This window comes from Ptychodera flava, unplaced genomic scaffold (assembly GCF_041260155.1).
Source record: "Ptychodera flava strain L36383 unplaced genomic scaffold, AS_Pfla_20210202 Scaffold_35__1_contigs__length_1935909_pilon, whole genome shotgun sequence".
Lineage (NCBI taxonomy): Eukaryota > Metazoa > Hemichordata > Enteropneusta > Ptychoderidae > Ptychodera > Ptychodera flava.
In genome coordinates this window covers 532,580-545,481 of record NW_027248357.1, presented here as the reverse complement: position 1 = coordinate 545,481, position 12,902 = coordinate 532,580, and the positions used below count along the sequence as shown (strand labels likewise).

The following is a 12,902-nucleotide window of genomic DNA, read 5'->3' as shown; positions in this document are numbered from 1 at the left end:
GTATTAAGTTGAACAAGCTGATATTGACAAGTTGGTCGGCTGTTGGAGGTTAATTGTATGCATGTATGCATGTCTATCTGTTTGCCTGTCTGTCTGTCTGTCTGTCTGTATGTATGTATGTTAGTTAGTATGTGTGGATGTATGTCCGTCCACATTAAAAACTGCTAAATCGCAGCACCTACCATCTTAGTATTTGGTGGACAGATGCACCCAGGGGTGGAGATGTGAATTTGTTGAAATAAACATGTCAAAGTCAAAAATATGCAAATGAAGGGGAAAAAGGAAAAATCCTGCAAATTGCTAAAACTCTGTAACCACTGGCCAGATTTGGTTGAAACTTGGTATGTAGGCTCTTTATAGTGACTTAAGTTACATTTCTTCAAATTGTGGTGAAATTTTGAAAGTTGTATTTTTTGGGCGATTTTCCCGTTTTTTGTCAAAAAATCTTCTTTTCTGAAAGTGCTCATCCCATTGCCTTGAAAACTTTTATGTATGATCCTACCTTTGTCAGATTTGTTCAAATTGTGGTGAAATTTTCATATTTGTATTTTTGGGGCAATTTTCCCCATTTTTTGTCAAAAAATCATTTTCTCCAAAAGTATTTGTTGGATTGCTTTAAAACATGATAGTCTCGAGTCCTAAGGGTTGTTTTCTGTCAGATTTGTAAAGTCATTATGAGATGGAACATTTCATATTGCTTGGTATAAGATTAATGTGGACTTGCAATGGAATTTTCTTAGTCAAGCTGTAAGAATGCAATGTCATGTGTGTACTACCGGATTTTTCTGAGAGTACGCCCACTCGAAAAACCGCCCATGGGCGGTTATTTGGGGGTGGGGCCGTTATTAAGAATTTTAAATTTCATCTCAACCTTTGTCTACGGCATTTCAACTTGACTCCCCTTGAAAAAAATCACCTACGCAAAGGTCAAAAAGTTTTATATAGCGTACAAAATAAAATAAGTTACACTTCTAAGATAATTACTTCGGTGATATATGTCCGTATCCCCCTATTTATGCTACTAAAATGCAGGTGGAATGATCCAGAAGAACGCAAAGTCAACGTTAGAGTTTGCCACACAATGCCGACAATGATTGACAGATGAAGCAGGAGCCAGGAATTTTCCATTCTGCACGATGGGGATCATGAAATAAATAAAATGACTATCATAAAAAATAACTCTGTTTCATTATTTTTTTATTTAATGTACATCATTACTTTTCAGGTTTTTTTCGCTTTGATACAAAAATCTGATGATTTTCTTCGCGTAAATTTGTTGCATTCACAAACGTAACAGTAGTAGTAATCCCTAGTAGAAATGGTATATCCACAATTGTTTACGATTATTGACCTCTTTGCGTGCAACGAATGTGAAACACTGTATCTATTTTCACACGTTCGACTACTTTGATTAACTTGTCACACTTACAAACTAGGTCAACCTCAGAACACGTGCACACGTCAAAATCTGATCGATGATTTTCTTCGCTTTTTCGCCGAGCGGTTCTGTCTATGGCCTCTCAGCTAGGCGACTGATGCCGTATGTTGTGGGTTCGAATCCGATTGAAAACTAGCCGTATTTGAATGCGTTCGACAAACCATGGAGGCATGTGATAATTAGATATTATTCCCTAATATTTTTCTTCGTTCAGCGAAGGAAAATACGAGTGACGTAATGACCGTGTCACCACGAGTCGAAGACGAGTGGTGACATGGTCATTACGTCACGGGTATTTTCCGAGCTGAACGAAGAAAAATATTAGGGAATAATATACTTATCACATGCACAAGCCAAGAATTCGTTATTTTTTGCAAAATAAAATAAGTTTTCCATGACGATTCCGCGTTTAAACTTTTGAACTACTTTAGGAATAAATATCAGTACGCCGTGCACAAGTTGTCAATCATTTCCAGTCGTCCGTCGTGTGCGTTAGCGCTCACGTTCGTTCGTGTGTGGAGCAAATGACAGCTCTCGGTCTACACGTAGGCTACCTTCCGCAAAGTTATACTCTATTTCAAATGTAGTATAGTCCTAGAAATTTATCACAGACGAAGATACGCTATTTTTCGGGAACAAATATCGACTGAATCTCGACGGCGCGAACACTGTAAACGTCGCGCCTGACCCTGTTTCGGGCCCTGTTTGCAATGCGTACGGAACCCACGGTATACGCGACCAGCTTCGAGTTCGTTGTTTCCGCAAATTATTCACGTAATTCCTTCGGAATATACAGGCGTTACACTCTTGTGTTTACATTGTTCGGATGAGTAATGTCGTAGTCTGTGAAAATATCGATTTCATTACATGACTTTTGATCGTGGGAGAAACATCGGCCGCCATGTTGTTTGTTTACATATTTACGAGCACACCGAAGATCGACAAAAAAAGGTCCGACGCACCAAAATTGATGACATAGACGCGGGTTGTCGTGACGTAGAACGACCAGAGAATAAATCCCGTATTTTTTAGTAAATTGGCGGTAAATTTTTACCGAATAATCGGCCCTGGGCCGTTATTTAGCTACAGGTGTGAAGCAGACAATGTACCATTTTCTGTTTTAACGGCCCTGGGCGTACTCTCAGAAAAATCCGGTAGTAGTTAGTATCTCTGTAAAATGGGAGGAACAGTGTCATTGACACTATTTTTCAAATCTAATATACCATCTCTGCTGCTGCTAAGCATATTTCCTCAAGGGGAAAGAAATATCGGACTAGTTTGTTTGACGTATAACATTTGAGAGAGTCTCATCAGCCATGCTTCTTCAACTTTAGTCAAAACTTAACATGGATCACATAAATTGCTCATTCACACTCATAAGATGTACCATTATTGCAATTATTACTTAAAACGTGCATTTTCACAGGAATAGATAGGACACAAGACTTCAGGGACACAAAGTATTTATCACATTTCTGATATTGCACAATAAAGCAAAAACTTCAATGCATTACTTTACACATACTGGATAAACCAAAGACTTACATACACTGGTAATTTCATACAAATAAATTACAGAAAGCTACAATAAAATAACTTTACAAATATTTCATCTATATACAGAATAAACAACAGAATTCTCCTGGAAGAATTCTCAAATTTGTAAACAAGGACTGGTCAATGTATGTACGTATTCATTGTAATCACACTTGTAAGGGAAGTACTACATGTTCCGACTGTTCCTATTTTAGATGCATACACAAGATGTATCAGTATGATTGTTACTTTAAAGTATTTGTGATACAAAAACAGATGAAGTAAAATTCATGGCTATACCTGTTGAGGGGATATCGAGAATTACATGTATAAGCTTATGCAGCTGCAAACACAAGAATGTTATGTAATATATATATGGCAAAGTGCATGGAGAATTTACTTGTACTGATAGCTGGCCTATGCAGACTAAGGTGACTGCTTTATCCTCAAAACAGTCAGCAAATGTTGATGGCATAATCCTTCTTGTAACTTTCAAAACTGTGGCAAGAGCACTCAGACCTGGGTTGCACCCTTTTGCAAATTTTGCATGGCTTCAGCTATGTCAGTCAAAACACTTACGCAACAGGCTTGTAAAATTCATGCCACATAGATGGAATAATTAATTGAGTCGCACAGCTAAAGAAATGACATGGCAAAACCTACAATTTGTATCACATGTAAGTAATGTAAATGGATGTCTACACGACACTCACATACACATACCTAGTGAAATTGTTGTTTCTACACCAGTGGGTTTGAATATGTGACGATTGTATAAACAATGAAGGTACATTGAGTAACTGGCCATTAATACGATTGCTTCCTGGTATAATTTCAATGCATATGCATATCAATAGAGTCGATGATACAGACCCAACAGATCCGATTTTAGGCTTTACTTATAGCTAAACAGTATGAGATCAAATTTGTCGAAATTATTCAAGCTTCTCAAAACATTTGATGAGAAATTATTATAGTAAATACAGCAGTTCAGCCTCATCTTGGAAAACCAAGTAATATGGAGAGATGCTAGATATTGAAATTCTTTCTGGAAACATTTACATAAAATACAACATCAACTTTCTGCCTTCTGTACATTGAAAGCCATTTAAACAACGTAGGGACATCATTTTTCAATGACTGACTATATTCATACGAAAGTCGTTAAATATTAACACTAAGAATGCCCAGGTAGACCTACAATATTTATTTTGAAAATTCCATGGCAGCTATTTCTGAAATAACAATGCTGGAGATATCTCTAACGTCTGATATGATTTATTTAGAGCAACAATGTACCCCCTCCCAGCCCATGATGGGCAAAAGCAAAATTTGCACGACATAATGTATGAGGCGAAGCCGACTACATGATGGAGTACAAAGTTTGCTTGAGTCCATTATGGGCTGGGAGGGGGTACATTATTGCTATTATTTTATAGTTTTGGCAATGCCAGTGAATTTGTAGATGTAGAAAATGAATAAACAAGCGACCTAGCGGCCGATATAGCTCCGCTGTGTTTATGTAGAGAACAACTATTTTTGACACATGTTGATGAAGAAGGTGGAAATCTTTGATAGCTCAATTCAATATATATTACTAGCTCATCTGTAGCAACCTGTATACCAAATTTCAAAGCTATCAGGCCAGTACTGTTTGAAAACACATTTTTTGATCGAAAATGGCAAAAATTGCCACAAAATTACAAATTGCAGATTTCATCACAATTTCAATAAATATCATTAAGGTGATCTGTAGGAACCTGTATATCAAATTGCAAAGCTATCAGATGAGTAGTTTTGGAAATACACATTTTTTGACCAAAAATGGCAAAAATTGCCCCAAAAATACAAAATTGCAGATTTCATCATAATTTCAATAAATATTGTGTAGTTCATCTGTAGGAACCTGTATACCAAATTTCAAAGCTATCAGATGAGCAGTTTTGGAAATACACATTTTTTGACCAAAAATGGCAAAAATTGCCCCAAAAATACAAAATTACAGATTTCATCAGAAATTCAATAAATATTACTTAGTTCATCTATAGAAACCTGTATACCAAATTTCAAAACTATCAGACCAGTACTTTTTGAGAAATACATTTTTTGACCAAAATGGCAAAATTGCCTTAAAAATGCAAATTTGCATATTTCTGCACAATTTGAACAAATCTGAAATAGATTATCCCTAGGGACAGATGTTCCAAATATCAAAGCTATCTGACCAGTAGTTTTGAAGAAGATTTTTAAGATTTTTTTACCAAAAATGACAAAAATTGCCTTAAAAATACAAATATGCAAATTTCACCACAATTTGAACAACCACAATTTGAACAAATCTGACTGAAGTCACTTAAAGTAAACTGCATATCAAATTTCAAAGCAATCGGACAGCGGTTTCAGAAAAGAAGATTTTTTACCAAAAACACCAAAAAATGTCCCCAAAATACAAATATGCAAATTTCACCACAATTTGAACAAACTTACGTGAGGTCACCCCAAGTGAACTGCATATAAAATTTCAAAGCAATTGGACTTGCGGTTTCAGAGGAGAAGGCAATTGTTGACGGACGACGATGACGGACGACGACGGAAAATCAACCTATTTGATAAGCTCCGCGTCACTGACAGCGGAGCTAATAACTGAAAGCATTTAGGCCTATATAAGAAATTTAGAAACTATAATTTTTGACCCAAAAACAGCAAAATTTGCCTAAAAAAATTCTGCAAATTTGACCACAATTTGAACAAATCTGATGGAGATCACCCATAGGAACCTCAATACCAAGTTTTAAATCAATCTGACATGCGCTTTCAGAGAAGATGATTTTTTTACCAAAAACAGGAAAAATTGCCCCAAAATACAATTATGCAAATTTCACCAGAATTTGAACAAACTTGACTGAGGTTACCTCTAGGAACCTCTATACCAAGTTTCAAATTAATCTGACTTGAAGTTTCAGAGAAGAAGATTTCTTGACCAAAACAGGAAAAATTGCCCCAAAAATACAATTATGCAAATTTCACCACAATTTGAACAAACTTGAGTGAGGTCACTCCTATGAACCTCCATACCAAATTTCAAAGAAATCTGACTTGTGGTTTCAGAGAAGAAGACCATTGTTGACGGGCAGACGGATGGACGGACGGACGGACAGACGGACGGACGATGACAGACAATCAGCCTATCGGATAAGCTCTGCGTCTCTGACAGCGGAGCTAAAAGGAAATTTTAACTGAGTTTGAAGCCAGTGTGCGTCGTCCGGCATGATCAGCTCTGACTCTGTATACTGTATACATTTACACGCACGCCACATTATTATCAATATTGTGCACCATTATCAAGATTTATCGTTTCATGTATTACATTGTTTATCCCATACTTTCCTTCCTTCTAAGTGCATAGTCCTTTTTTCGTTTTCAAAAAAGCTTGCAATGTATTGTTATGCTCGCTGCACTGTGGGGCCACAATGCTGAATAATGGAATACATTATCAGTAATAATTTGGGGATGTGACATCACAAAATTCACTGGTATTGACAGAGCTATAATATAATATATGATATATGAAACATCCCTGAATGTAACTAAAAATTGTAAAATTTACCATTTGAATAGTTGTCTTCTGAAAACTTGATAATAACATTCAACTTAATATGTTTTCAGACATGGTACATTTATGTAAAAGTTTCCAGAAAATATAACCTCTCTTTGGTTTTTATGCATGTATCAAATGTGAGCTAAGAAGGGTGATTGACCCATAGCTCCCATGTGCATCAAAACCAAAAATGCCAAACATTATTTGGAATGAAAAATTTTGCTAACTTTGCCATAATAATAGCCTATTAATGAGTAACCCAAATCCATTCTGTATATCAGGTTTCACAGAGAATGGCAAGAACACTGCCAGTCACCATCCTCTTCCACCTACTATATTTTGGTAGCAGCATTCTGATCATAAAATCATTATTGATGATTCTTACTAGAATATTCAAGATAGTTAATTATATCATTACTGACTTTCCACACAACCTTCACACAGAACTGCCATATCACATCTGTGATATGGCTAGATGGTCTGGTCTTCTAAATTTTATGAGTTCTCATCAATGACACTAACGTTAAAAGACTATATCACTCTGGTTCACGTAATCACATTCCCTCCACATGGGTGTGGAAGGACTGTGACGTAATATAGCATATGAATGCCCAATTAAAAATAGACATTTTACAACTTGATACTTTGAACTATTATGAGCTGACCTCAAAGACATATGAACAGAGCAAATCATCATAAATGACATAGTCCCCGCTGGATCAACTGTTTTTTGGAGCTGTTGATCCCTGCTGCTGATGACTTGGCTGCAATTTTTTCATTGATATGCAAATACTTTTACAGGGTTCATACACTTCGTGTAAATCAAATTTCAGGACTTTCCATGATTTTTTTTGCCATTTTCCAGGAGTATTTGTGGTTGAAAAATGCCATTTTCCAGGAGTATTTGCACGATAAAGCTTGCAATTTTAATAAGCATCATACACTAATTTTTTCTAAAGTTTTCATTGTCCACAAAACTTCAGCCCATAAGACATCATTTTGCTGACAAATGCAGTCAATGACAAGTTGACAGGTTTTGACGGTGACGACATCTTGAATAACATCGCTGACGACTGAGACAGTTGCGAGTTGCGAGTGTGGTGTCGGGAAAGATAAACTCGGAGAAGGCTTAGAATTAGTCGATGACTTTACATGTGATGAAGATCAGGCAAAGAAATCATTAACTTTTGATTTCCTTGCTCCTGTATCTTTCCTGCCAGAGCTTGATGTTTTGCTCCTTTAGCATGGCTTTTCATAGCCCAGCATATGATGCTGTGTGTTCCTGGCGTTATAAAGCCTCCCACTACAGCCCTGCTAAGGTCCATAGACATGCGGTCCCAATGTCGACCGCACATGAAAAACTACTTTTCTAACTACTCTCGGCCGAAATCAACTCGATTCCAATCTATGCCTACCCAAATCACTCAACCGCTCACAGAATGCAAAAAAAGAATTGTTCGCATGACGTCCAAAACTATTAGTTTGCTGGCGATGCACGGTCAAGGGCCAAAAGGCCGGCGATACTCGCATGAATGTACCGAATGGCGAGCCACGGGAACACGGAGCATCATACACATGGCTGGGCTTTTCAATACATCGAAAGTCTTTACACAAAGTTTGCATCTTGCCGCGAATTTATCTTGTGCCCGCTCCAACATCCTATGTACTCCGGGCTGTTTCAACCAATGGTCGCTGAATAAACACTTTCCAGGAGACACTGCTGTGACTGATGACCCGAACAAGCTTTAAATTTCAACACGGTCCCTCCACAAGCTACTTATGCATACTTCGATGTCACTGTACGTGCATGCAAAACCGTAGATAATGATATACACAACATGGTCTCGCCCACGCTAGTACAAGGGTACCCCTTTACGACATTATAAGAAAGAATGCTACACTTTCCAAATTTTGTCTTGGAGGGCTCCCCACCTGTCGCAAAACATCTTTTCGCATTTTACGATTTGACGTTCGACAATTTTACTATTTGACGTTCGCCTTTACGATCTGCCTTTCCAGGATTTCCAGGAGTAAATTTTGATTTTCCAGGAGTTTCCAGGACTTTCCAGGTGTGGTTTTAAATTCCAGGACTTTCCAGGACTTTCCAGGAGCGTACGAACCCTGTTTTAAAATGTATAGCACGGAAGAGACCTGGGTGCAATATGGGCTGTACAAGACTGCAACACGTACATATCAGTCATATTAGATTCATCATATAAGAAATTGGCATGCATATGTACATCATAATATGTAGGCTTCATAGCAAGATCAATTGAAATCCAGCGGCCAAGGCAGTCTGTCATGCAGTTCCAGACATGAAAGGTGAAAGCAGAATTAAAAGGACGATAGCCAGTGGAATATTGTATCGTTTCTTGACACCATATCATACCAGTATGTCCGAGAAATTGGTAGTAATGAATGCAGATGTAACCTTCTCTGTATGTCCCCCTGCTCAATTTTGTCTACAGGCACTTACTGAACAGCTGACAGTCGTGTGGTGTGTTTGTTAAACTGTGAATAGCAGTTCGAGCTGCTGAGAGAGCTTTGGATGAGTCAGCGTAAGGAATCCTTCGCAAAGCAAAGCTTGTAAGATTGAATGCACCCTCTCATGCAATACCTCTCTGTATTACCAATCTTGGAATACGTACAAGAAGGCATTGGTGACTACCGTGAAGTGTTCAGATTTGACAGATGATAAAGGTAGAAACTCATTGAAAACTCCGAAAGTGTAATATGTAAGCATGCATTGTGAAAAAGCTTTCCTTTCTATAAATATTTGCAACGAACGGTGTTTTGAATAATCTGACACTTAAATCACAGAAGACTGAAAAGTATACTTGTGTTGGTTCTACAAGGGATCAGAAAATGGCATTCTATAGGAAATACTTTTCTTTTAGAACACTGTATACAGAACAGATGAAAGACAAGAATAAAATTTTGAATGGACATATTTGAGAAATGAATTCATCAAGATTTTCATCAAGATTTTCTCAGGAAAATTGAAAATAAGAAATGGTACCCACTCAAATATACTGATGCTGAGTAGATATGTATGACAAACACTACTTGTGGCATTTTATAAAGACCGATAGCAAGAAGTTATGAAAATCTATGAGTACCAGTATTTGGTGGAACTAATTGCAGCTCTGAATTGGCTGTATAAGTCCAGTACTTTCTACATTTAATCGACTTGATATGTATGCACACAGTTTGCGAGAAGAAATAGCCCCAGATTTACACTCTATTCTGTATATTTACAGCAAAGGAAGAATATACACTTGTCTCATTATGTTAAAGGCATCAACGTTTACTGTGACTCGAGTACTTGACAGACTATTGTAATAGGTCTGAATTAAAATCATACGTGAAACGTTCTTAATGGCAGTGTATTTTTATCAGATAAACTTGATATAACATCACAGTCTGAATGATGGAACACCATGGGATTGTTGTTGATTGTTGTTTGAATGAAAAATGTACATGTTTTAAGACAACAGTGAGTAGGTACACAAAGAGCTTTCAAAAGTTGGGTCATTTGTTTCTGATGACTTCCAAACTTACATATTAGTCGGTTGACATGTTGTAACTCAATAAACAGCACATTGAGCAAATGGCAATGAACATGTATATTGTGTGCTGTGACTCAGAAGCAATCAACGTACATGTTCACAAACTCACAATAGATACTCTAGTTTAAGCAATAAAATTTTCACGTAACATACATTTGACAACTTTCAATTTTTCTCATTTAAAATAGATTAATCTTTGTAAATTGACATGGGTCATTGTCTATTCACAACAAATACATTGCTGTATATCCATGTGACTGATGGTATGGCAAACTTGATTTGAGAAACCTTAAGTTCATGGATGAGTCAGCATTTACAGCATTTACAACACCATGATTGCACTTTCCAAACTACAAACACTCATTTTTTTTAATGAGATAATTGAAAACAACAACTACTGCTGATAAAAATAACATCTTCATGAGTAAATCCGTTTGGATAATCTTGTAACCTATTAACTGGTTTCAGTCAGGCCAAGCTTTATCACATTGTCAATTCACTTAAAATAGTTAATTGTATTTTATTGTTATGACTACAGACTCTGTTTAAATCACTCTAAACATCATCCATTTGTTTGAGATAAATTAACTTCCATATCCATCAATGAACTTTAGTTAACAATAATAACACCTGACTGTCGGTCCAGTTCTCAATCAAGTGTAACATTATTTGCACAAGCTAGTCAAATAATCCTATAACTTTCGTAATTCATTTACATCTTGACATATATATTAAGGGATTTTTGACATAACATTAAGTTTTATATAGTTTAATCCTACACATAATTGAATGTTTATATATCATTTTTGACAGTATAATCTTTTGATTTTCAACATGTACTTTGACTATCACACCACATGATTTTAAGTAAGTATACTAAATAATTTCTCTTCATTAATATTTATCAGCTTCTCTGCAGCAAACTATCATATATCGCTATTTATATTCAATCTAGACCAGTGTCACATACATAGATGACCTTTGACACAAACAATGAAATGCATACAATAATTACTACAGAAACTCACAATACCACATAATTTGCAACCATATTCAACTTAATGCTGAAAATCCAAGTGAACCTGGTTGTTTGTTTCAATAGATATGTTCTGTTGTATTGGTGCTTTGCTACTTCACTTGTTCTCTATAAGGTTTTGCAGCTTGAACACCAAGTCTCTTGCAATTTTCAACACTGCCTTAGCATCATGTCGCTCCGCCATTTCTGTATCAATAATAAAAGAAGAATTCATGATATTGAAGTAAGGTAATGCATTTAACCCTTTGAATGCTGTATTTTTTCCGATCAAAAATTTTTGAGCAACATTTTACCAATTTGTATGAATTTTTGTTGTTTTTTGTTATTTTGGACCAAATGACATCACATTTCATTGGCTACAGTTTTTATCAAAATTTTGAGAAAAATCTGAAATAAAAATTGACTGGGCAATATTTTATAAAGGTGAAAAAAATTTACTGAGGTGGTCAAAGGGTTAATAAAAGAGTGACTATGACAACAGCTAATAATACCTGTTAGCCAAGTAACAAAGTAAATCTTGAAAATACTATAATTTTTTGTCAGGCCAAAAATAGAAAAGAAATGTTTCTGGTCAGCGCGCGCGTCACTTTAACAACAGCGCATCACCATTTTTTTTCTGTTTGTGGCAGGCGGCGTGGCTGACACCAAACCAAAATGGCTGAAGAGAAAGAGAAAATTCTTTGGGGGCATGATCAGTGACTGCATGAACAGTATATATGTGACTATATTGATAAAACTATAAAACTGGCCCTCCTCCCTCCCTTGCGGGAAAAAAATAAAAAATAAAAATAAAAGGCACATCGCCGCACCATTTTTAAAGAAAGACCTGACCAGAAACATTTCTTTTTTTTTTGGCCTTATCTAAACTTAATTTTAATGATACTCTGCTCCCATTTGATCAAAATTGACATATCAAGTACATGCATACATGCATGCATGTGAGTTACACTGAGTACATGTATAAAGTAAGTGCTATACTTGCATGAAAATAAGATATTTGGCACAAAAATCTAAATAAGCAAAGTTCACTATTGTTCAAGCAGATCTGAACCAGCTTATCCTGATGAACATATGAACAGAATTTGAAAGGCATTAGACAATATTGTGCATCTCAAATTCGCAATTGCTGATCTACACTTCAAATTAGCAATTGTTGATCCTTGAGATTGGGGATTTGGCGGAGCAGTTTTGTCTATGGCTTCTCCGCTAGGTGACTGGGTACCATACGTTGTGAGTTTGAACCCAATTGAAACCACAGTATTGTTTTGAGTTATTTTTGACAGCCACTGCTATCGAGTCAGTAATCTTTGATCCCTTTAAACTTAATTTCTTGGGTGTACAGCAATTAATGTGTACTATCATTGTTTCCATGTTTGATCTTTTTTTTATAACGTTTTTATTGGAGTTATCAAAAATTTTCAAATACATGTCTCATTAAATCTGAGAAAAAAAGAAGACATTACAGAAATCAATAAAGTAGTGATCATACATCATTATTGTGTATGTCTGTTGTGCTAGGGTCTTGGTGGATATTAGTACTGTAAATTCTCCACTTTTTATTATGGGCAAAAGTTTTATCTTTTCTCAAGGCAATGTGATACTCAGTTTTTTGTATAGAGTTCACAAATCTTTTGTATGCTGTAAAGTTAGGCAAGGTCTTTTTACAACGACAAATATAAATGTACCTTTTACCAATAAGCAGTAGGAAATTCACAATACTAGAAA

General features: G+C 36.1%; 1 protein-coding gene across 1 annotated transcript in view; it reads right to left on the bottom strand.

The window, feature by feature from the left end:
• Nucleotides 1-8,599: 8,599 nt before the first annotated feature.
• Nucleotides 8,600-12,902, bottom strand: part of LOC139127705 (small G protein signaling modulator 1-like) — a 276,762-nt gene continuing 272,459 nt past the window's right edge. The window contains 1 exon segment of the mRNA XM_070693601.1: nucleotides 8,600-11,363. Coding sequence (XP_070549702.1) covers nucleotides 11,275-11,363 — 89 coding nt within the window. The 3' untranslated portion in view covers nucleotides 8,600-11,274.